We start from the raw sequence: 27,296 nt of genomic DNA on the forward strand, positions 1-27,296 counted from the left end.
GGAAGAACTGATTTTGAAACTCACTTTGTATCGAAAGGAAATGTATAGAAAATGTCGTAATTATGTAACTATGAAGATACAACAAGCTAAAAGAGATTATTTTAATAGGAAATTTGATAAAGTAAAAGGTAATATGAAAAGTAATTGGAAATTGATTAATAACATTTTGTCTAAAAGTCAGAAAAATACAGTTATTGAGTCTCTCCATTTCGGTAATAAAAAAGTTACCAACAGTCAAGATATTGTGAACACATTCAATGAATATTTTATTAATATTTGGTTCAAAATGATGTAAATGAGAATAAGCCCTTTCAAGATTATTTGAAAACGCCAAATAGTAATACTCTTTTTTTAAGCCAATAACAAATGATGAAATAATAACTGTAGTTAAAAATATGAAGAACAACATCAGCTCTGGTATTGATGATATTGATATCAAGGTGGTAAAATGTGTTATTTCATTGATTTGTGTTCCATTATGTATTATTTTAATGAATGTTTGCCTACTGGTACTTTCCCTGAAAAAAAATAAAAACTACACGAGTCACACCAAAACATAAAAAAGGAAAATTAACTGATGTGAATAATTATCGTCCAATATCAGTATTGCCTACATTTTCGAAAATATTAGAAAAATGTATTTATAATAGGTTAAAAGATTTTTTAATAAACATAATATACTTATAAGTAATCAATATGGTTTTAGGCAGAGATATTCAACAGAAACGGCAATATTACAACTGATTAATAAGATAAATCAGGCTATAGATGATAAAGAATATGCGTTAACTGCATTTATTGATTTAACCAAAGCATTTGATGTTATAGACCATTTCATTTTGTTACAAAAATTATGTTATTATGGTGTGAGGGGCACTCCATTAAAATTTTTTACAAGTTATTTCTTAAATCGCAAACAATTAAACAAATATTAATGGTGTCCCATCTAAACTTAGAGAAATAAAATGTGGAGTACCGCAAGGGTCTATTCTTGGGCCTCTTCTTTTTTTATTGTATATGAATGATTTGCCGCATTCAACATATGATGTAGATTATATATTATTTGCAGATGACACAAGTGTATTTTGTAAAGGCACAGACCCAAAGACATTTTATAATATGAATGTTCAACTTGATTGTATAAGAAATTGGTTGTCGGTAAACAAATTGATTTTGAATGTTGATAAAACCAATTATTATCATTTGGAACAAGAACTAAAATTGACGGTAATTTGAAATTGATGAATAGAGATGAGGAAATTAAACGAGTATATGATATGAAATTTTGGGGTGTTTTTATTGATGATAAATTGTCCTGGAATTCTCATGTGAATCATATATGTTCAACAATATCGAAAAGTATTGGTGTTCTGTACAAATTGCAATTTCTTCCACAGAATATTTTAAAGATGCTGTATTATTCGTCTGTTTCAGTTCACATAAAATATTGTAGTATTGTTTGGGGTTTTACTACAAAGAAAAATACTGATCGTATTCATAAATTACAGAAACGCAGTATTCGTTTGATAACCAACTCTTCATATTCAGCTCCTAGTAAGCTATTATTTCTTAAGATGAAAATTCCACCTGTTCAAGAATTTATTTCTTTGGAAAGTATGATTTTTATGTTTAAAGTTTTCAACAATATTCTTTCTGAAGTATTTCACAATCATTCACAACCATTTCACTTTGAATTGTTCTATACACAATTATAATACAAGGAATGCCCAAAACATTCACACACCATTAAACCGGATTTCAAAATCTCAATCCTCCATTTTTTACCATGGCCCCATTCTTTGGAATACTCTTCCTCCAACAGTCAAGAGTAGTAAGACCTTACGTCAATTTAAAAGGCTTTATAAAAAAATATATTTTTGATGAAATGTATCTGAAACTGTAAGTATAAGTATGCATTGTTTCCACCTCTGCCTCTTTTCTTCTCTTTTCATTGTATCTTTGACCTTTGTTTTATCAATTGAATTTGTATGATGATTGTTTAGTTGAAATGTATTTATAATTGTTTGTAGGGGAACATTTCCAATAAGCCTCGTGTGTGCTTTCTATGATCCCTCCATTCAAAATGTATAAATTTACCAAGGCAATTGTGTTTTGATATTTGTAAATGTTATGTTTTGATATGGAAATAAATGAATGAATGAATGAATGAATGAATGAATGAATTATGTTGACAAATGTCACGCATGGTTGAACACATGAACTTTAAAACCACCAATGACAAATTGCACTTTTTTCAAGTTTGAGTGTCACATGAAGGAACAATAAACGCCTCACTGAATGGCTGAGATCTGTCAATGAAAGTGTCCAAATAAACGGGCCTTCTTCACATGGACCAAGTAATTATTACAGGCGCCACCTTTCATACACTTGAATCACCGTAAAGATAAAATTATCTCTCGTGGAAAGGCTAGTTCCGGCGAGTTGTAATTTCATTCGCTTTATTTATAAGACAATAATTTAATTCAATTCGGCAGAACACATAGGCTCCTTAGCCGTGTGCTTACAATAACTTGTCATGATAACGTTCAGTTTGTTCGCGTCACTGAGAAATACTAGATGTTACAAAAACATTTCTCACTTTTGATCCTTAATAACCAATGATGTGTGTATGAGTGTGTGCTTACAATGACTCTGAACAATAGACATGAATATCATGAAAACCACCTTTTTCAGAGCTCTGTACTGACTAGGCTTCTGGTCTCTTGCTCCAAGGCACATGAATGCTTTGTTCATAATTCATGATGGTCTGCCCCGGGCACTGCTATTCTGAATTCATGATCAGGGGCAAAATGCATGCACATGAAAAAAGTAAGCAAATGTTTTCATGTTCTTGCATACACTACATTTCATGAATAGATGATTAGATGAATTGAGACTAGCTGTGATATTGGAGTTTCTCACGGATATGTAATAGATCATTCAAACCCTGGCCATTGTTCAGGACCATTGTCTGCGTTAACCACACACTCCCATACACACCAATACAATGTACTTGACCCCTGTCAGTTAAAGGTTAAAAGTTTTGTACAGAGGGTTGAAAATAGAGTAAAATCTGAACCCTAACTTAACCCTAACTAGGCCGGGCTATTTAGGTAGATGATAGAGCCGGGGGGTCCCAGCCCCCCCCCCCCCCCCCCCCCCCCCTCCAGATCTCGGCCGTCGACAGCGCGATCGCGACGAAAATGGGCACACACATTGCCGATGACGTAATCTAAAGTACCATGAAGTTAATTCTTTTAAAAATAACCATTTATGCTAAATTATGCTAAATTATGCTAATCTATGCATAATGATGCATGAAATTAGACAATTTGTAATAATTAATTAAATAAAGCTCAAAACAGGCACATTTATGTGTAAATATTCTTTTTAGTGTCCTAAGCAAATGTAAGAGAAAAAATTGTGTAATCAGAAAAAATTTCTGAAGTATTTTATTGTTTTCTGAATTTCTTATATATTTCTGTTTTTTCAACTTTATGTTTTTCATTGTTTTTCGATGAAATTTTTCTGCGACATTGTTCCGAGCAAGAAAATTTGTTATTAATTGATTTTAATTTTAAAAAGCCCAAAATAATCATGCTTTTATGAAATTTGCCTGTAAACACAGTTTGCATTGAAATTGTACACGAATTCACGTTTTTGAGCAATTTTGGGTCGGACATGCACGTACATATTTATGCGCAACTTCGGAACCGCGCGCCCGGGCACCGCAAATTTGATGTCAAAAGATGCGGGAGACTCGGAAGAAAAAAAGTCATGAAACGTCGCGGCGATAGCTTTTCGCGATAGCGATACATCGCGCGAAACGTCGACGGGGGGGGGGGGTGGCCTCGGAGGCCCCGGCCTAGTTAGGGTTAAATATGAAGCTTGAATTAAGTGAAATTAGATTATGCTTTCATCTTTAAATTACCTTCAACGACATTGTACACTATTCAGTTATTACTCATATGAAAGTCGGTGTTATCTGATGTATAGCTTTTGAACTACACCGTATTAAGGATATAAAGTGGGATTTTTTTGTAACACCTAGTAATATGATGTCATAATTACCGCGTCTTGGATGACGCCTTGGCTTGAATCATCCAAATTTTTCCAGATTGCCTCCAACTGTAAAACAAATGGAATGATAATGCTTGATGGCTTTGCAAACAAAAATACACTTAAGACATATAATGGCTGTAATAGAAGTATGTTTCATGAAAATAGATGTTTAAACTTATGTTTCAAACTTCGAGCATTACATGGCATATCGAAATTTAACAAAGTAGAAACAATTAATGAAGCAATTCACATGGCTTAACGAAAAGTCTGCACACTGCCGAATATAGGGTTACATCAGGTCACTGAATGTGACGTTAAAATATCTAAATCTTCTGCTATGACAGATTTTTTTTTCTACAATTGTCACTCTCTCTAAAAATGCATTTGCAAGATTGAATCCTATTGGCTCCTTTTCCGACATGTTTCTTAAAAATGTAGGTGAGCAGCTGCGATCTTGCAAATACAATTTTATACAGGGTGACAGTTATTGATGAAAAAAGTCATATTCATGCCTCTACGTTAATAATATCTTTCTTTTATTATGTAAATCTTATTGTGAAGACTAAATTGTAACACTAAAATCATCACTGAACAGATTTATAAATTCATAAACAAATAATCAGATTGCCAGGTATATATTTGTTAAGCTAACGAAAATCTGGAAACACAAAGTAGCAACTTGAACCACTGGCTTGTGGCTGACTTTAATAAAGAAAACAAAAACAAAAGCGTTCACAAGCTGAGACCAACAGCCAGTATGAACGACTCAAACTACCATCTCCATGTTCCATTTGAGGCAAACGAAAAGCCTACGAAAACCTGGAAGCACAAAATAGTTACTTGAACCGCTGGTTAATGGCTGATTTAAAAAAAGTGAACACACAAACAAAAACAACAACAACAAACCGTAAACAAGTAGTTAAAAACTGAAGTATTTAAGACTAATGATTAGCGCAAATAATTAATGCCACCTCTACATTTTCCATTTCAGCCCGAGTGAGACAATACAGTATAGATCTACTTAATGAGGTAGTTAACTAAAGAAGTAACGGCTTCTCTTGTTACCTGCGACACGCCGAACCCAAGGCCGATGTATACTCCAATGCCGATCTCAGCGAGCACGAAAACAATCAAGATGAACACATACTGTGTGATCAGGGGAGAAAAAGAGAAAAAGAACAGAAATATCTAATCATAAGGTATTCATATAGTGCATTTAATGTATATTTTACATATGGTCCCTGGTGTGAAGATCTTGAATCTCAAATTTTGGTGAAAGTGACTTTTTTGTGTTTCATGGATAATTAGTTACGTGATGTCCTGTCCAAAACCTAACTGTCTTAACCCCTCCCCCCCCCCCCCACAAAAAAAAAAATTGACTAAAGATGCCCCTTCCCCTTTATATTCATTCTTCTTCCCTCATAGTCGCATATTGAACAAGCAAAACAGAGTAATTGATGTCTCAACCTTCAGAAGCATGCAAATTTAGACTACTTACAGTTTTGAGAAGACATCCGTTGTGGTTTGCAGCGCCACAGCAGCCAATGAAACCTGCGTAGAACACAAAACAGCAGTTCACTTACGATATTATGGAATAAAGTTTCTTTCTTAAATAATAGTAAAACCTCTGTTTGTTCGACGCTATACGAGTGATCAACGATGGATATCAAATTTAATCTTTTCTCTTATTTTTAACACTTAAACTACATGAGTACCATGCTGACGGATTACAAACCCCTCGCGCGCATCGAAAGCTGTCACGTTTGCTCTAATAATGGCAAAAAAACACCTTTTATCATAATTTGGGGAAAATTTATGAGCTTACTTAGGTAGTTCCCCTCACCAAATTTACTACATATACTTTGGTTAGATAATGTATAATTATAGTCAAAGTAATCTGATTTGCATGTGTGATGTCAGTTAACCGCAAACTCCCAAAATCACAAAATCTAAATAAGAACTTTAAAGGGATAGTATAGTTTTGGTTGCAATGGGGAATTACGGTTTTACCTTTTGCGAGTTGATTAGGAACCATTTGTGATCTATCAAAGAGCAAACAATTCCAACAGAAAATTAAAGTTTATTTGATGAAAATCCGTTTAAAATGGCTGAGATATAAAAAAAGTAAAACAGAGCGGTCCTTATAAAAGGTGGGGCCCACCTTTTATTAGGATCTTTTTGTTTCTGGATATCTCTGCCATTTCAAAGCCGATTTCCATCCAATAAACTTTGAATTCCTCTTAGAATTGCTTTTTGATATTTTATATAAAAAGTTTCGAATTATCTTACAAAAATTGAAACCCGAATCCCCATCTCAACCAGAACGATATCATCCCTTTAAATAACTATGTCGGATAAGCCTCATGCAAGCTGTCAAGTTGTAGAAGTAACCTTTGTCCTAGAGTATGGTAATATAGATGACTATAATAACCCTTTGTACTACAGACGTCGAAAGCGTTTGACTTTCCATTTGAGTCTATACCACAGTAAAATATCTTTTTGGGTTTGAGCAAGAGAAAAGGAGCAAACAAAGCGCTGATGTATGTGATGAAGCTTGACATTTCAAACATCAAACGCTATCAATATTCAGCGTGTTTTACAAATGTTCACCACGGTTTAACACAGGTCTCACCTCTAAGGAGAATGTATTTCATACCATAAGCTACGGTCACAAAGGTTCGTATGAACGATGCGTTCGTACGAATGTCACTGTTCGTACGAATTCTGGAGTTCGTAGAGATTCGTGGATGGGGTACAGATTCTTACGGCCTTCTTACAAATTTCGTACGAACGCTGTTTTCGATTCGCAAGAACGACTTAAGACCTTCTCGAGAAACGAAATGCAATGGCCCTAGAATTCGTACCTCTTTCGTAAGAATGCCTTGAGTTATTCTTTCATCAGACTTACGGCCATCTTACGATTTCCTTTTGTCGTAAGATGGCCGTACGTGCAACTCACGGCACTCTCAAGTTATTCGTAAGAAGATTTTACGATTTTTTTTATTGTATATTTTGTCGGGTCGTTAAAAAGACACTGTCGTGTCCTGTCGAAAATTCTGTAACAGTTGAAAGCTTTATACTTCAAGATGGCAGTAGAGTGCCAAGGAGACTACAACTGCAGCTGCATCAGTGCAAGTAGAGGAGGAGAAGGAAGAAGAAGATCGAGTGGTTGTAGTTGTTGCTTTAGTTCAGAGGAGACAGATGCTTTCTGATCGAACACCTATAACAGAGTGAGGATTTGAACTTCACGCGTTTGGTTCTAAACCCCCTATAAAGCGTAGCAGTTGCACAAATTGTGTACCTACGCCTTACGAGTCCGTTACGAACGTCTTACAAATTCGAAGAGTTGTTCGTAAGAACGCCGTACGAATCTCCGCTCGTAGGGCATTCGTACAAAAGACGTAAGAGCCCCCCAAGAGCCCCCTATGAACGACTTATAGGGCGTTCTTAAAATCATCGTAAGAATTGAAGGCTTCTAGAATTGTCTCTCGACCCTACAAAGTCTTGCGTAGTTTTTATGATGTTCGTACGACGTTCGTACGGCCGCCTGACGAAGAGAGGGTTTCGTACGAAGTAAAAAAAAAAAAAGAAAATCTTGGACAAGACCATCGACCAGGCTACGAACTTACGGACGGTCTACAAACGGTCTACGAACGCTGGTTTCGTACGGCCTTCTTAAGAAGATCTTACGAAATTGTCTAAAAATCGTTCGTACGGCGTTCGTAGCAGTATTTGTGACCGAGCCATTACGTGATGGACATGAAGCAATGAGCTCAAGGCGAAACTGTGTGTATGTCGCCATCTACTGGTCATACAGAGTATAGCGTTCCTTTCTACTTTGGTGACCTTGGGCTAGCAAGCGAGAGAGTTAAGATCTAAAGATTTATAGATTCCAAGGCTGTTCCTAATATACACGTGTAATCAGCCTATCTTCATGAAGGCGTAGCTAGGGGGAGTAAACTATTTAAAATAATAAAAAAGATAGGTTCGTTTTGACAAATCAAGAATTTTCTATGCAGTTCTATAGAACGACTATGTAAGGCCCCATTTGAATAGAGTAAAACCTTGTTTTTTATGCATGTTGCAATTTCGTGCAGTGGATAATGATTTACATTTGTTGTCCCCTAAAAATTGAAGCTGCCTTCTAGTAGCCTACCATGCGCGACCAGTTTATTAAAACTATTCGATTAGAATGGCAGTTGTGTAACGCAGATTACTTACGGTACACCAGTAAAATGCAAAATCAGGGGCCGCCGAATGTTTTCTCATATTGATTCACAGGCATTTTGCTTTCGAGAAAAGGAAAACGTGGACTTGCCTCAAAATCTAGTTTCTATACACCCGTGAATCCACGAACAAAACTTAATAGTACTGTGTATACGGACATACATACCGTAAACCACAGTGTGGAAAAAATGTGCAGTTCGAACTTGCATATTACGCTGTATCAGTACCTGAATGCGCAACAACAAACAAAGTTGCATCAACGCTATTGTGTCGCATGTAGCTGTGTAATATCGTATTTGTTTGTTTTTTTTTTATGCAAAGAGCACAACGGAACTGAACTCACCAAGCAGAAACAGGAACGCTCCGACACCAATTGCTATGAAGCACAAGGTCTGAAACACAAATGGAACAAAATAAGAACACGAATGTTCGTGTGCTTCAGAATAACTGAAATAATTGAAACGTGGAACATTGAAAAACAACGCCGACTAGCTTTTTGAGCCATCAAGAACTTTGAACACAGAAATGTGTGACGTATCAAAGCTCAAATTGACAAATTAATACTTGGTATTTACGTCATGATGTTATCAATGACATAGGCTAGAATAGACAATCAAATTTGATTTGATTTTAATTTATTGTTCCACATCTCAAAACACAAATAACATGACACAATCGATTTGACATAAGACTGAACATAGCGTCGTAATTACAAAGAATACAAGAGAAGACAATTTGACAAACATGAAATGTGGGGACCTACTAAAAAGCAAAGCTTGTAATGTATAGGTCCCTTTATAGATAAAATGTTGGTCTTCTTAAACTACCTAGTAACGAAAACTATGAAAGGAAGGAACGGGACGTATAAAAGAAAAGAGAGCAAAAAGAGAAAGAGAAAGAAATAAAATATACGAGAGCATAGCGAAATACTAAGTATAGCCACCTGTATATCTTTAATTGCGCTTACAAGATTCCTTGTTACCCGAGCAACATAGTTATGTAACTGTCATGACTGTAAAAATGCGTCAAAATGCACATGACACATAATGATTCATTAATTCAGGAATAGCCTTGACATAAAGGACTCAGTACAAAGAACGAAAAGCAAACCTGGAAACCTAATAAACGACGAATCTGATAAAGAAGAGGGAGTTCGAATAAAATTGCATGTTGTTGATTAGACATAAGCCTGCACAAGGAATTTTTTTTTAGTTTACGTTTAAAACAATTCAGTGACAACGATTCAGTGATGTTAGAGTCAAGGCTATTCCAGAATGTCGGACCTGTATGTACTATTGTTTTAAGAGCAAATGCAGTTCTTACGGGAGAAAAGTGAAATGAATTTTCCTGTCTTGTAGGGTAGGAATGTATAACTTTATTTTTTACAAACATGGGAGTGAAAGCATACGGTAGTCTTTAGTTAACTGGCACATAAATATCCCAATGTTGAAAGAAAAAATATCCAAAAAAGTAAGTAAAAAGTAAATTAAAAAAAGTAAGTAAAAAATATTCAAAATATCCAATGCTGTAAGTAAAAAAAAATATCCAAATGTTGTAAGTAAAAATCGTTAAGATTATATATAAAATAATATATCAAGACACATTGTATACAGTAATCATCTGAAATAACACGTGTAAATACACATAAATGTTTATATTGTAACATATTTTCAATAAAGGAATCCCAGACATTTCACGTATACAAAATATATGCATACACATATATCACAATTATCATATTATATTATTATATGATATACTATTGTCTACATAAATGGCTCGATACAATGGAATATCATACGATATTACCAGTGTATATATATATATATATATATATATATATATACATATAAAGATAGAGAGACAGACAGACATGGATAGATGTACTTACATCACTACATCGCAATCATTATCAATGAATAGATCATCACAACTGATGTGAACTTATGACACATCCGCAAGGAAACAACAAAATGAACATGAATCAAATTGTGACTGTAAATCGTTGGGTATATAGTTTGCTGCCGTTGCACTGTTATGATTACGCACACACACACACACACACACACACACACACAAACACAAGCGCGTATAGACCTACTTGGTTTTTAAACACTGTAACTTATATGTCGGCCATAACTGAGGTGCTTCCAAAATAAAAAGAAAAGATGATTCACTGAGTTATGTTATGAGTCAGGTGCATTGCTATTTCAGTGCATAGGCCTAAATCACTTGTTGTTAGGCATACTGAAGCCCCCCCCCCCCCCCGTCATAGCTGTTATAGGCCTTCCTATATTAACAACAACAACAACACAATACCCAAAGCGAACAGGTATATAGGCCATATACATGTAAACACCAAAATCAATTTATTTCAACCTAACTGTTACTCTGGGGCAGGACAATAGGAGTCTTCGTTTGAAAACGATATGAAAGCATGGGAAATTCGAGCTCTAGCACAATAAAGTTCGATTAACTTTTTATGATAGCAAAGTTGATGGCGAGACTGAACCGTTTCCATCCTGGTATCAACGCACATCACTAAACACAGCTCATGTAGGAAACAAGAGAGAGAGAGAGAGAGAGAGAGAGAAAGCCATGCGTACATGCAAGTAGGTATTTTTATCGTTGATGATAGTCTGTATCATGTTGACATGTTACAGACACGATGATAGACCGACGAATATGTGCCAAATAAAACAGATTACTATAGGAGACAAGTACAAACTGTCCTTCTTAGTAAATATGTTAATCAATACTGCATATTGCATGGCTTTTGCCTGCACTGTCCAGGTTCACACGCTTATTATGTTACTATATGCGTACATCACGTCGACATAGTAACGAGTCTTTCCGTGTTACCAGAATCATTAAATTTGTATACCTTTAGAATCATGATACAGAGCACCCCTCCCCTAATTTTCTTCTCCATTTCTCTTCCTTTTTCTCTCCTTCTATCATACAATATGTGTACATCCTTAACTCTGAAACTTACTGAACGTGCACAACACATTGTATATTTCCGTACATAATGAATAGTAAAGTTATAACTACTGGACGTCTTCTTCAAGCTTTGAAAAGCTTATGACAAACGATCCACACAAAAATGTTCATGACATATTGCATGTACAAACTAGTATATGTTTGTGGATAATGTGTATTCGCATTTTGTGAATAAATCAGATCAAACCATTAGAAAATCAAGAGAGAGAAAGAAGCTTATGTAGTTCAAGACTAGTCCATGACAGGGCATGAAATGAACGGATCAACAAACCACATCAGACTATACTGCCCTACTTTGGCAAAAGGAAGCAAGTGACATACCATCCGAATTTGAGTTATTGATGTTTTCATAATTCACGTAATGAGCTCTTCTTCCAGGCCAAATTTCATGCAGAAACACTCATCCTACTAAGAGATATGTTAGATAAGACATCATGATAGTCCATTGAAGTCGATGTAAATGACAGACACATTTTGCTCTTTTACGAGAAATGTCACTTTTGTCACTTGCTTCCTTTTGCCAAAGTAGGGCAGTATAAGAAAGGACTTCACGGAGCACTGAAAAAAAAAGAAAACTCTATCAATGTTAACGAGGAAGAAAGTACAATGTTGACCGGACGCATGAGTCATTTCACGGCGTCTGAGGGCAGTTTCGATACCAAACTTGCCTGTTTGCGACATCTGCCTAATCCTTCCCTTTAAGTTTGCTATCTATCTATCTATCTATCTCTCTCTCTCTCTTTCTCAATTTCTCTCATAAATGTTGAATACTTTTTTCTTCCCTCTCGCTTTCCATGTGATTATCCTCTGCTACGTTCTTATGAATCGTACAACTCCACAGTTGCATGTTTGAATATAATTATAATCGACTATAATTATGTACGCATGTATGTATGCACAGATAGATAAATGAATATACATACATACAGATAGATAGAAAGATAGATAGATAGATAGACAGACAGACAGATAGATAGAAAGATAGACAGACAGGCAGATAGATAGATAGATAGATAGACAGGTTGAGGGAGGGAGGGAGAGAGAAGAGAAATATACACTGCAGAGGTTAAAAGGACAGTAATCGTACCTTTGCCTCACTCAGCACCAGGAGAATACCGGGCTGTTTGTTCCCAATGAGTAGGTAGGCGCCCAAACCAAGGAGACCCGTGCCCACCAGCTTCACAGCCCGCAGAGCGTCAGCGCAACCATGGCGACAAGCGGTGAGGAGGTCGGCGACGTTTTGGTGGGAAACCGTGCGAGGAAAATGCAGTCGCAAATTTAAAAACAACAACAATACAGTGTCAGAAGAGATTACAATATCCACACGTCCCCCAAAATTCAGTGAAAGACGGCATTTGGCTGCGTCAATTTTTCATTCAAATATATGTTTGAAAGATAAATATCTGCTTGTTATAGTCATGATAGTATAGAGGGCATTCTAGATGCCAGAGAATACAATATTACTCTGCGCGAATAAATGGGAAGTTGCAATAACGACTAACATTTCTCAGGGTAAAAGGCTAATGCATCAGAGGCTGTCTCTGACTAGAATTCACTATCATACTAGGCGTCACAAATAATAAATCCATTTGAATGTGATCAAATTTTATACCAAACCCGTTGAGGACGGGCTGATTTTGGTACAACACGCATTTCCCATAGACACTTGCCCGAGTATACTCGGGACTCGTCCTGAACGGGTTTTAAATGTAACCTTGGACAACAGTTTCGTCTATTCATACTTATAATCTGTCTAACTTTGATATTAGGAATTAAATTGCTGCGTATGAGACAACACATGTGTTTCATCTGTCAGAAACACTATATCAGAGTGTCCAGCAAAAAGAACATAAAACCGTGAATTTCTACTCTTAAAAAGACAACAAAAAGACACAGAAAACGTTTTTTGCTGGACCCCTGCAATCTCTTTCCAATATCTCCAAACCCGTTTAATTGGACTGCTCCCTACAAAAGCGACATAAAAAACACAAACGATTATGACTCTTATCTTATCGAAGCCAGTAGAATGGGACAATGCCTCAATCATAATAAACCGATATCATGTCCCATCAGCTCCCACACTGTCAATCACGGGATATTCTATAGGGCATGGTTTCGATTGTGCGCTACGTGTGCAACAAGTTATGGTTTGATGAAATGTATTTGACACTTTGTGGTAATATCAGTACGTGTGAAGGTGAAATCGGCCGACACCATTTGATTCTGATCATGATATGCGAAAGTTATATTTCATTTACGTTTACGTTAACACTTTCCGCCCTTAATAATCTGGAAAGAAATCTGGAAGTACTACCCTCACGTCTGAAGCATTGCCCTTTGAGCTTATACAAATGAAGAGAGTAGTACAAAATACTTTTTATGGCAAACTTACCCAGAATATAAAGTTCTGTATGAAGAGTAAGACTTGTATTCCTTTCGTTGAACACATGGTTTCGTTCTTCACGCGATTAGTGTAGTGAGATGTAAACAAACAAAGAAAAAAAAAGCTCCCAAGGAAAAGTGAAAGGTTGAAGTGGTGTCCCAATTGTCAAGTTGATCGTCCGTGAGTGGGAAATCTAAGCCATGCAGCTGGTTTAATGTCCAACCTCGAATTGGAGTTATGATTTCCTGCAGAGTGTTGAGAACGGGAAGAAAGAAAACAGTCATGGCAGTTTATCAATGCACATTCAGTTGCACAAGGACAGTGTCATCAAAAATAGCTGAGAGAATTACACATGATAATGTTTAAACACACACGCTTTGACCAAACGGTGGAGCTATACTACACATTGTTGCAGCTCCGTGGCAAGACATTTTCAATGGTATGATTGTTTGCCCATGCAAGTTTTGATTATACGCTCTAACAATGACAGGTTCAACTTTTGCACCTTTACCAACGTCGCATGCACTGGGAGCACCTTTACATGTGCAACTTTGCACCTTTCAGACCACTGTCACAATGGGAACATCTTTAAAGGGGTATCTTTGCACCTTTCTGATCAATGAAACAAATTTCAGCCGTACAAGTGCACCCAGTACGACATTGGTCTGCACCTTTAAAGTTGAAAAGTTGAACCTATTTTTCTTAATGTGACAGCAAGTTTTAAAGGGCGGTATCATGACAAGATAATAGATGTCTGACTGTGTAAGCTGAATGAGCTTAACACAGAGGTCACGACCCCCCCCCCCCCTTTTTTTTTCTCTCTCTCTCTCTCTCTCTCCCTCTCCCGAATTAAGGAAAAGATCTTGCCGATAAAGATGGTTGCTAGATAGTGGTTTCATTCACTTTAACAAAACGAGTTTCAAAATCGAGTGAGCTCCTCTTTCTTTAGTTTAGTTCTTATCTTTTTTTCTTTGGGGGTGGGGTGGAGGGAAACGTCTCCCCTGCTTTCGCTCAATCTGTCCCTGTTTCTTTTATTATCTCTGCGTTGTCGCGTATAGTCGATAGTGACACGTGTGGATTTGTGGAATTTATTGTTGTTCTTGAGCAGATAGACCAATATTCTTTTAAAAAAAGCATGATACACTGAATAAGGATGATGACGTAGGAGGCTCACGTATTTAAGTATTATGTACCAATGTTATTCTACTACCACTTGCCTAACAACTTCATATGTGTCGAGTTTATGCATGCTTTCTCCTTTTTTCTGCTTCCTAAAGCACTCAGTCATGCATTCTTATTGGAAGTTGCCATGTCATAATCCTTGTTCATTGTGATTTGTTATGAATTTTGAAAACATTCTTATTCGTCATCCCAATCACTATAAATTCCGACTTTTCGTACCCAGTATAATCGATATAGATGCTCAAATGCAAAAGTCTAACAATCATCTGGAGGTCTCCTTTAAGAAGCGATAGTCCTATACGGGATACCGTGTCCTTTAAATACGGGAACCGGAAATAGACAGTCCGTCTGACATGTTTGATTTTGTTTCAGTTTTCGTCACGACTTGTCAATGGGTCGACTGGTACTGTACTGTTAAACCACAATTTTTTGCTTGCATGAAATTTTCGCGAATTTCGCATGCGAAATGCATGCGAAAGTTTTTATGTACACTGGCACTGAATGCCATGGGAATATCGCGAAAATTTCGTGCCGTGAAAAAGGCCATCGGCTTCAATTAGCAAAAATGTCATGCGGCGATTATTTGAGGTTTATAGTCTACAAATACACTTGGAAAACGTGCCAGTGAATGTTTGCTAAGATCGCGACGGTAGTCTCTTTTTCTTCCTATGTGCCGGTATAGGTTGGACGAGCAAGAGGTACAATGTGGGGGTTCCATTTTATGTTTCGCCTTATCATTGGGGGTAAAAATGACATTGAAGAAGTATTTGTCAATGTGAGAAAACAATGGGGTAATCCCACAAGTACCTATTGCTAGTTTGTCTGCGTGTGTGTGTGTGTGTGCATGTTCGTGCGTGTGTTTGTGAATGTACGTGTACATGTTTTTATGAACGTGTTTATATATCAAGGAGGTTTACACGAGAATAAAACTCACATATGCATGTAGATTGAGTGAATTCGTGCAGCAATATAAGTTATGACGCATCGGCGAAGTTTGAAGAAAACGCACAACCCGTTAAAAAGTTATGACTTTTAACAGTTTCAATGTCGACTTCGATAGAAGAGATGACTACTACATTTCGTGACGTCACTGCAGGACAATAATGTATATATATATATATATATATATATATATATATATATAATAATAATAATGATAATAATAATAATAATAAAACAAAACTTAAATTTATATGGTTGAAGAGGAGTGGCATTACAATGGTTTTAAAGTTACTTACACAACCGGAAGCAGTATGTGGTGGTCGATGGTGTTGAACATGAATGCCTCAGTGTGAACATTGGTGTACCACAAGACTCAGTTCTAGGACCTTTTATTATTCTTGCTATATGTGAATGATATTGTGAATTCTTCAAAGATTTTGAAATTCTCATTATTTGTCGATGACACTGTTGTGCTTTTCTCTCACAAAGATATATCGTCATTAATTTCCACAATTAATAATGAAATTGAAATATTAATTGAATGGTATAGGAATAATAAACTGTTTTTAAATTTTAGTAAAAAACAAAATATATTATATTTCATCCAAGAGGTAAAAAATTCTTGTTATCCGCCCAAAATGTTATGATTGATAATATTTCAATTGAGAGAACCGAGTCGATATCTTTTCTAGGAGTACTCATTCATGAATCCCTTGACTGGAAGTATATCATGTTGCAAACATTGGATTTTGTTCTAAATTTTCAAGAAATGTAGGTGTTTTATCCAAATTAAAAAGTGTATTAACCTTCTAATATTTCTGTAAACATTTACAATGCAATAATTTTTACCTCATCTTAATTATTGCAACGAAGTATGGGGAAATACATACAGAGTACACATTAACAGATTAATGCTTCAAAAGCGAGCTTTACGTATAATAAGCAATAGTTATTTTATTTGTCCAAGTTCAACACTCTTTGTGCAATTTCGGATGCTTCCCATTTTTTGATCTGGTCAAACTGAATGTTTTGTTGTTTATGTTTAAATATCATCAAAATACAGTATGTTGCCTGATGTGTTCAGCAACATGTTCCCGATGAATTCCTCATTCCCCTCATATCCCACATACGGGACCGCTACAATTTTCGTAAACCTTTTACTTATTCAACTCTGAGATTGCAATCCATGTTATACAGGTGTCAAGGAATGGAATTCTATTGATGGTGACCTTAAATCCAGCACTACATTTTCCAGATTTAAAGTACTATATAAACAGAGTGTATTTAGAGATGGTATCAATGACTGACTAGACTTCCTTTCTTCCTCCATACCTTTCTTTTTCTCTTTTTCTCCGTACACTTAGGATGGATGTGTGTGAGTGTGTGTGTGTGTGTGTGTGTGTGCCTGCCAACAAATTAAGCTAATATGTTTTTGTGTTTGATAACAGATGATTTAAGTACACATATGTGTTATATCAATTTGGACTAATTTTCTGTATGTATTGGTCCATGTCACAACAAGTGTTGGTTGATTGTATGTACATTGTATTTTATCTTTTTTTGGTTTGAGGGCTCCAGCCACAAGCACACAATTGCTTCTTAGGAATCCTGGCATATATTTGTTTCTTTGTAATGGCCTATAATTTGTATAATGTTTTATATTTTGTCAAATAAAGTATATATATATATATATATATATATATATAAAGAACTTTCACAAATATCATTATTGAATAAAAAGTATGCATATTCCCTCGACCTGTTACTGATATATTGATTTCAATGGCAATGTCATTTTCCCTGCGTTCTGTCATAGGTAAGCCAAGCATTCTTTCGGTGTGCTAGAAAAGTGAATTATCAATTCCCTTAATATCGTTGTCTATGAAACAATGTGTGTTAAGACTTTCTCGAAACCCGGAAAATATTTTGCATATTATGGTAACATGAGAAGCAGATATTTGTGGTGCTTAGAGACTGGTCAGGAATAGCGATTATCGCTTGATCCATATTACCTAAACCATCACGCGGAGGGATTATCTCGGCTAATCCATCACGAGCGGTTTGTGTCAGATTACGGTATCGAACATTGCACTTTGGTTGGAAAAATCCCGATATTCTCTTGTCTGCTTTTCAAATTATATTACACGTTGGTAGAAACTGTCTGTTTTTGCTTTCGATAATAAAGTATTATCGATGTTCAATCATTTATTCAATATGAGCCTCCGCACAGTTTTAGATTGATTTGATATACCAATATGGGGTTCTGCCCTGATTATCATTAGCACTACTAATGGTTGAGAAGCCACACTCGACTTGCAAAGGTGGTAGCAAACATAGGCCCCGGAAGTGGGGGGGGGGGGGTGGGGCAAAACGCATTTTTGCCCCCCCCCCCCCCTACAAAAAAAATAAAATAAATAAATAAATAAATAAATAAACAATAATAATAAAAAAATGAAATAATAATAACAAAAATAAATGAGTAAACAAAGAAAATAAAATAAATATGCATATAAAAATATATAAATAAAAGGGAAAAAATATGGCTACAAACGGCAGCTTTTGGACTGGAAAATGTCAAAATTTTCATGCTCGCTCGCTTCGCTCGCTCGCATCCAGCAGTTGAGCGCGGTGCGCCTCCCCCTTAATTTCTAAAGCGAAAAACATAGCTACGACGGCAGTTGTTGGACTCTAGAATTTCAAAATTTTCAAGCTCGCTCGCATTGAATCGTTATGCCATTCTCCTAATGTTGCTGACAGTAATTGCCAGTAGTTGCACCCGATGCCCCCACCCCTTAATTTCCAAAGTGAAAGATATAGCTACAAACGGGAGTTTTTGGACTGTAAAATGTCAAAATTCTCAAGCTCGCTCGCATTGAATCGTTATGCCATTCTCCTAATGTTGCTGCCAGTAATTGCCAGCAGTTGCGCCCGATGCGCCGCCCCATTAATTTCCAAAGTGAAAGATATAGTTACAAACCCCAGTTTTGGGACTGTAGAATGTCAACATTTTCAAGCTTGCTCGCTTCGCTCACTCGTATTGAATCGTTATGCCATTCTCCTAATGTTGCTGCCAATAATTGCCAGCAGTTGCACCCGATGCGCCCCCATTTATTTCCAAAGCGAAATATATAATAATAATAATAATAATAATAATAATAATTGACAGTGCTTATATAGCGCATAACACATAGTGATAATGTCCCTATGCACTCAAAAAATGAAAAGATTGTAACAAGAACATATAATTCCAATTACAGTGATGGTACCGAGCTTCATTTTGCTTACACTGTAAACAAATGCGTTTTCAAGGCAGACTTGAATCTATTTATGTCAGTGATTTGTCTCAATTTCTGAGGTAAATTATTCCATAAAACAGGGGCATTAAATGCAAATGTTCGTTCTCCGTAAAATTTGGTTCTTCTGTTTGGAATGACAAACAAATCTTTACTTTTTGATCGTAGGTTTCTTTCTGGTGTGTAGATTTGAAATAGCTCCCTTAGATAATGTGGAGCAAATATATAGAAACATTTAAATGCTAATAACAGTATCTTAAATTGAAACCGATTTTTCACTGGAAGCCAGTGTAAGCTTCTTAAAACTGGTGAGATTTGTTCATGTTTCTTGATTTTGGATACCACTCGTGCAGCAGAGTTTTGTATTGATTGTAATCTGCGTATATGTTTGACCGGTAATCCATAAAGTAAACCATTACAAAAGTCAAGGTGGCACATGACAAAAGCATGAACTAGTTGTTCTGCGGTGTGTTTGTCAATGAACTCGCGAATTTTCCCAATTTTATAAAGTGCGAATGAAGCAGAGCGACATTTTTGCGACACAAAATTTTCCATGAGTAATTTATCATCCAATATCACACCCAAATTTCTGCAAGTGTGTGCTGCATGGATTGTAGTACCGTCAAAATCAAGAGACTGTATAGATTCTACTGCTCGAAAACGCGAAGAGATATGGAGAAATTCTGTTTTGGCGCTGTTCAACTTCAGCCCATTGAGTACCGACCATTCCTTTATCGCTCTGATACAGGATTCAATTTGTGGGATTACATTCTCAACATCAGATTTGTTAAAAGCTAAATACAGCTCGGTATCATCGGCGTAAAACATCTTTTGAACACCGAATGAATTGATTAAGGTTTCCAAAGGAGATGTGTACAATGAAAACAAAACTGGACCTAGTACAGATCCTTGGGGAACACCGTTCGTAACTACATGGTCAGTAGACTCATTTTCTCCTATCACAACTTTTTGAGTACGTCCAGACAGGTAAGACTTAAACCATGTGAGTGCCTTTCCTCGAATGCCAAATCTCTGGGACAACCTATGTAGCAATACATATAGCTACAATTAAAACTCCAGTTTTGGAACTGTAGAATATCTAAATTTTCAAGCTCGCTCGCTTCGCTCGCTCGCATTTTATTGTTATGCCATTCACCTTATGTTGCTGCATAGTATATAATTTGTCGATCGTTTCACACCGTCATTCCATAATCCATGTAAGGAAAACTTACAATGTTCCTCAATGACTGCGTTGTTCAATGTATCACATTCCGTAATGTATATTGTAGTCCCATTATTGCTCACGCACACACGCACAAGCATACAGACCGTCAAAATTACTTTATGGTTCCCCCCATGTTTCGACCCACCGTATACGCCACTTTACATATATATATATATATATATATATATATATATATATATATATATAATAGATGTGTGTGCGTGTGTGTGTCTGTGTGTGTGTGTGTGTGTATTGTGTAACATATGCATGGTCTAATCTTTAGCCCCCTCCAATGTTTGCCCCCCCCCCCCCAATCCAAAACTGCTTCCGGTGCGCCTGGTAGCAAATCAGTGTTGCCGAAAAACAAGAAATAAACAGACACGATGAAAGCAAAAAGGACTGCATATCTCATGGGATCCATAGAAACGACCAAGCTCTGTTCAACAATAACAAAACAGCACGATTATATGGTAGCTTTAATGTTCTGTTAATTTGATATTGAGCGCGCTTCTCCAAAACACGATGTGAAAATGCGATATAATGTGGGAAGAAGAACACCAAACATAATCGCTCGCAAGCAGAGCTAGTGACGAAAACCTTCCTGTGATCTTACATTTTGACATTTTTAGTGATGTAAGACATTTCAAAGTCCACAATATAGTGAGATACTGTTTTTTTTAGACTTAATATAAGGAAAGTCGGCAGGAGGTACGGGCTACCGAACAGTGTGATGTGATTACAATTAATTCAACCTTATCGTGATGTTAAAGAGTATACTTACTGCATGCTTTTACAATCTGTTATCTATTGAAACTGCAATGCTTAAATTAGCTTCATAATCGCATAATTCAAATTCCAGTAGTCAAACTGTCAAGGGCAGAAAAAGAAAATGAGAGAAAGGAAAATTTACGGATATTAGCACGCTATAATATGCCGCTAAAACATATTCATACTCACAGGGGAAAAATCCATCATTGGAAATGCTATGGGAAATATATCGCAAGCATGTGATACGATAAGAAATTGGTAAGGGTTTGCATGCTCGAATGAGAAGAAACTCCGTATGTTATGCGACCAAGGAGAAATACTTCTTTCGTATTCCCGATGCTCGACACAAGCGGTGGCCCGGGGCTACCAAAAATAGATGTCGGGCCACCCAGTTTTTAGAAATGATATAGTCGGGTATAGGTTCCCACAGTCGTATGCATGTGACTGAGAGTTTCGCCCCCTCTTAGAGCCTTCCAAAGCCCGAATAAATTACTCCCATATTTCTAGATCTTTTTTAATAATGTAAAGTACATCATTTTCGAAAGTGACAGGAAGCCTCGTGCTATATCATACTACCATTAACATGAATTAGTAATGCGAGCCATATTCAAATATCTGTGCTTTGCCGTTGTGAAAAGCAGTATGTCACTTCAAAGTCTACCAAGCCGTTCATAATGGCCGCTCACTGCTGCCTTCGTTGAATAGACGTTCCCATGGCAACTGCAATAATACCCCTGCAACAGGTGCTTTTCTCACCGTGCTTAAATGCACGTAGTTGTAAATGTTTTGGTAGTCTCGCCATTGCAAATCATATGCGATCGACGCCGATTTACCCAGCATTGGCAACAAATCCCATCGGCATTGTCAACACACCAGTTTCATAAAGGAAATAACGGAGTTGATTGGGAAGTGCTCAACGTGGAACTAATGAATTAAGTCGTAGCGGCAAAAGAGATAATGAGATAATTATATTCGTATCGATGAATTAGTGCGGTATCATCTCGCGACGTCGATCGGACAGACCACCAAAACGACAAACCCAGCGGGCAATACAGCACCCTTCCCCGTAAGAAGGAAGTGTCAAGTCGCTTTGAAGAAAAGCGCATATTAAATCCATTGAGTAATATAAGTGAAAATCCCCCAAAAAATATATTTTGTGTGACAACGTCACCACACGCAAGCATGGCAAGTAGAACTGATTCTCGTCTCCTGCAGCGGGGCTAAGCATTGTCGTGTTTACGTAGATCGTTGTCTTGGCGACAAGGTCAGGTCATGATCGCTCTGTGTCGTGTTACCAGATGAAAGATTTTTGGGGAAATCAGGGAGGTGGGAAGAGAGGATCAAGTACAAGTCTACATCCCTACCTACTACATGCTGAGGCCAAAACGGATCTAGAAACACGGTTCACATGCCTGTTAGAAAACTTCTGTTGATGCCCCCATCCCGTGCCATCTTACAATATGGAATCATCTTTTCAAATTATTACTCAAATCATTATAATTGTTTTCATATTGTGATGTACATCCTACAGAGTATTTCAATACTTCTTACATTTTTATCGAACACGTCACATTCTGACGTATCTCTCTTTCACGCTCAAACAAACATTTTTGATATCACGATGCTTCCTTTGCAAACACGTCCTGTGATAGGTTGTTCTCACGATTTTCTTGTTATTTTGTTGTAGAATATTACGATGCAGCGGATGAATAGCAATTTTTCTCATGTATGTTTGTAACCGTTCACGATTCAGCAGATATAGACTGTATTCATCAGTATCTCAACTTACACTTTTTTAATGTTTTCAGATTTGCTTATAATCTATATGTCCTGCACAAATATTTCTACTTTCTGTCTAACAGATCAAAGGGAAATGAAAAAAAAAACTAAAAAGGAAGAATAACTGCAGAGATTGATGAATGAATGAACACATCAACATATAGATGAATGAAAGTAGATAGACTTAAGAAAATATGACTATTTTCGAAAGAAGGCTGTTCTCGGTTTCCTTCAAAACTAGCGGAGTATATTGGTGAGTGAGGGAGATAGTTAATATATCATCTGTTCAATACATGTCATTGCATGTTCCGTCATAATACGCGTTTTCAATCAAATGCACTTCACTCTTGGAATAAAAAGAATCAGCGCTCTGAGTTCTAATTAGCCACGTTTGCAAAACTGCATGCATAATCTAACGCTCAATATGAACGTTTAATAGTGTCTCTTCATCCTGTTCATGTTGCTTGTCTATTTCCTATGGTGACATCACGTTCAACCATGTTCCCTGTTTATCACTGATATAGCCCTGGAATGATTCAGAGAAATGCAGCTGGTTTTGCAATAATTTATCTATTAGTTCCAAACATACACAGAAATTGGTAAAGACAGCTTGACAGCTATGTTAACTTGAAACCAATTTCACTCTTTAAGGTAATGCCCTACAACACGAAAATCAGTCCATAAACAAAACCACATGCGGTTCAAAAATCTACATGAATTCGTCATGTTGTTTACATCAAATGAGGCTGAAATAAGATATGATTAGTGTCTTTGGCGATGTTCCATGACGATCTGCGATATCAATTTACTTTCGGACCGCAGAAAACATATGTATCATTTCCTTGTACAAAGAGACATGATCATGTTAATTTACCAATTCGTGACACCCATTATGAAGAGGCATGATAGGGGCCGTTGGACGCGAAAACGTATTGGTGAGCGAAGTCTGTGGTATAAGTCAAGTTGTTGTTTTACTCGGACAATATCAATCTTTCTCTTTCATTCATATCAAGCTCTCACTCAAAGATGAAACTCTTGCTTCCTTTTTTTTTTACTCTGACAATAGCCATTTGATGCCTTCTACCCTGCCAATAATAATCTGATGCCTTTATTTACTGCGTCTAAACTAATTGCATTAAAGGTACAGTTTACCTTTGTGAGCAGTGATTTAAGAAGTGTTCGAGATTTCACATTTGATGCATATGTGGAGGCCAGTTGTATCACAAAACACCCACCATGTAAAATGTTGTAATAAAGCCTGAAATATAAGGAGATATCAGTATTTTTCTCAATAAACCATAACTGTAGACGGTTTAGTCCGGAAGCATTTTTATTATAACTATATGTTCACAATTTGTGTATTTAACAATACTTAACATCGATCAAACGGATTCAAATTTTTACAGTGGTTGTTTCTATCCCGAACTAATATTTGAGAATTATCAAAAATGACTAATACTGGGTTTTGTTTCATCTTTAAGTGGTAAATTATGCCTTTAACTTCAATTTCATTTTAAAGGAATACTCCTCTTCTCGTTTCATTTTAGAGTGATACAAGGAAAAGTCAATCAAACGGAGCGGTGCAAGTGTCATTAAAATCCACAAGGAACAACAACAAAAAAGTTATGACATTCATTAATCTACCACGTTTACGCAAAAAACAGTGCTATCGATCACAAAATCCCACTAATATTGATATCAAACAAAGTGATTTTGTCGTGGCAGTACTTCTTCTCGTCCGGTGGTTTGTGCTTGGGAATATTACAAAATCAGCCTTTCCTCTTTCCTCAGGGAATTTGCAAATTGTTCAAGTTTTTGTTTCAAGTTCCCTTCATATTCCTTACTACCTAGAGCTACTTTAGCTCCTATTAATTTTATAAAGATCGTAATTATTGTATATTTAATGTGTATCTAAAAGTGCATGTACATGCAGGTGTTTATTTTTACTATTGTTATACTATTGTTTGTGATTTGTATTTGCTTCATGTCATTTCACCTTCTTGTACAAATCGTCAATGTTGTCTTGCAACAATTTTGTAGCAATTGGATACAGAAAATGAAATGAAATAAAATGAAATAAGCCCTGCTGCCCTTTCTTACTGCAAGAAGTCTTTGTTTAAGCATTTCAACTCTTTATAACAATTTGGTTTGATGGTTTTGCTTAATTCGTATATTTGTTTTTCTTTATGAATTCATATCAAAGGAAAGTGAGTGAAAATTAAGTGTACCACCATTTTGGAGACCTGCAAGGACATGCCGTGACATCATCATCACTTCATATTATTTGTATATCATGTTACCAAGTTTACTGTGACCGATACCACTATCTCGTGAAAACATACAAACTTCAGTACAGTTTAATCTCTTGCTCAATTTTATTGAGATCATTGTTCCGTTTGTTTGCCCTAAACATGTAGTAACAATCTAAACTTTGGATTGGACATTCATTGCATATATCTCTCTATCACTCTCTCTCTCCTTCTCAATCTCCGACCCAATTTGGCAGTTGGATCTTTAATCCCTTGAACGGGTATAACTTCACCCCCATAATACTGGGAGGTACTAGGCGATAATACCATGGAGTTACAACACAGTAGGTCTGTGATAATACCAAGCACATGTTGGGTTTCACGGATGCACAGAACTGTCAATAATTAAGTCCCCGGTGGCGCCAACTTTCCGATTTACTCGTTTTTCTCCCTCTAAATACCCTTTTCAATCTCTTCAGGGTAGGTATTGTGGGGTGGGGCAGTGTTGATGTTAAAGGGTTAGGACTACAAGGTTAGCAACTATTTTTGCTCTAGAGTTATGTACTGGAAGTTATGTACTACAATCACTCCACAACTTGAACAACTTGAACTTGGAAGCGGATAGTGCATCGAGTCCTGACCGATATGAATACATGAACACGTGAATATATGAACATAAAACTCGACTTCGTAGAAGACAGTATTTGTATATATATATATATATATATATATATATATATATATATAATATACATATATATATACATATATATATATATATATATATATATATATATATATATTATGTTCCTCCTAGATCTGAGCACAGATATGGCATTTGAAAGGGATTTGTGGAAAAGAAAGTATGTCTTAACTAATTCATCAAGGATCACCAAATTTTGAAAGAGGTGATGGTACATTCTAGCAAATAAGAGATAGAACTTAAAACACACACACACACACACACTTCTAACTTTAGGCTAGATTGTCGTCACACACAAGTACACACATAACGAAACATGATTTCCAACAACCAAAAGAATCACATTTTGGGACAATATATTTTTTTGTCAGAATAGGCCAAAATATTACATTTAGTACGATTTGTAGCTTAAAGGTGATTAAGCTCTTTACGCGGTGGGATGGAGGGGGACTCCCCCTCTCACATCCTTCCCAATGTATTATACAATAAAATCAGTAACAGTATTCAACGGTATTCAACAAAATGATGAACGAGTAGTTTGTGTTGTTCAAAATCAAAGCATGTAAAAAAGCGAGACATTACAAAATATCCCAAGTATTGGTTACCATTGCGTGCGACATGGACGATTACCATACGCGCTATAAGATAACGAAATGTTTCTTCATCCCAAAGTCATTTTAGTCTCATCAACTTTACGAAATATGACCTGAGTTAACACTTCCTATCCCAAAGCTCTCAAATAGTTTCCACTCGTATGTTGTTTGTTGATTAGTTTTGTTTCGTTTTGTTTCGTTTTGAGTCGTTTTATTTTAACTGATCACAGGGTATTAACACCGGCAGTAAATAAATGATCACATATCGACTGGCATGCCATGGACTTGTACCACGGAGCTACAAACTGTATCTCCGTGAACTTCGCGTGTTGCTACTGATCTATTTTCATCGTGATACAGCCTACATTCTCTGCCGTACAATCACTCCAAAATCTTTGTCCTGGGCGAAATAACGCTCATAAGTATGTCCACAGATCGTTTCAAAAGTTTGGACGAAGGTACATATACATAAAGACTTGTCTTACCTATGCGTAGACCATGAGATATCCAGACTCCCGACCTCGAGCCAGTGGTCGCCGGTCCGTCGATAGTTACCACTGAAGGGGATGTTCGTGACCAAGTTTAACGTGGAATGGAGGACGAGTGGTGTGCAGTCGCTGACATCACGCACGCACCAGTGCGTCCCACCCCCGTCGGCCCCAACTCAGGTCGCCACGGAGAGGCTTCGCGGATACTGCTGCTGTCAGTACGGTAGAGTGGTGCGATACCAACCCACTTCATTCACTCAATCATGTGCTTTATTTTGTAAGGGTATACATGTACCTGGAAAGGATCCCCACCTGGAAAACCGACACCTCGTCACGCAGTGTGGTCTTGAGTATTGTCGAATCAGAGCAAAGAGGGAAGTGGTGGATAGGGGTTAGGGA

The 27,296-nt window shown here is 36.7% G+C and overlaps 1 protein-coding gene across 1 annotated transcript in view; it reads right to left on the minus strand.

Annotated features, from left to right (window-relative positions):
- LOC139723063 (leukocyte surface antigen CD53-like) overlaps positions 1-27,093 on the minus strand; it is a 32,875-nt gene extending 5,782 nt beyond the window's left edge. Inside the window, exons 1-7 of the mRNA XM_071634336.1 lie at positions 26,895-27,093; positions 13,685-13,920; positions 12,380-12,469; positions 8,633-8,681; positions 5,561-5,613; positions 5,128-5,208; positions 4,072-4,128 (exon numbers count right to left, since the gene is read on the minus strand). Of these exons, the coding sequence (XP_071490437.1) occupies positions 4,072-4,128; positions 5,128-5,208; positions 5,561-5,613; positions 8,633-8,681; positions 12,380-12,469; positions 13,685-13,741 (387 nt within the window). The 5' untranslated portion in view covers positions 13,742-13,920; positions 26,895-27,093. The remainder of the gene's footprint in view (positions 1-4,071; positions 4,129-5,127; positions 5,209-5,560; positions 5,614-8,632; positions 8,682-12,379; positions 12,470-13,684; positions 13,921-26,894) is intronic.
- Positions 27,094-27,296: the final 203 nt, after the last annotated feature.

This window comes from Diadema antillarum, unplaced genomic scaffold (assembly GCF_040938485.1).
Source record: "Diadema antillarum isolate AM-2024a unplaced genomic scaffold, OU_Dant_1.0 scf00000180, whole genome shotgun sequence".
Taxonomy (NCBI): Eukaryota; Metazoa; Echinodermata; class Echinoidea; order Diadematoida; family Diadematidae; genus Diadema; species Diadema antillarum.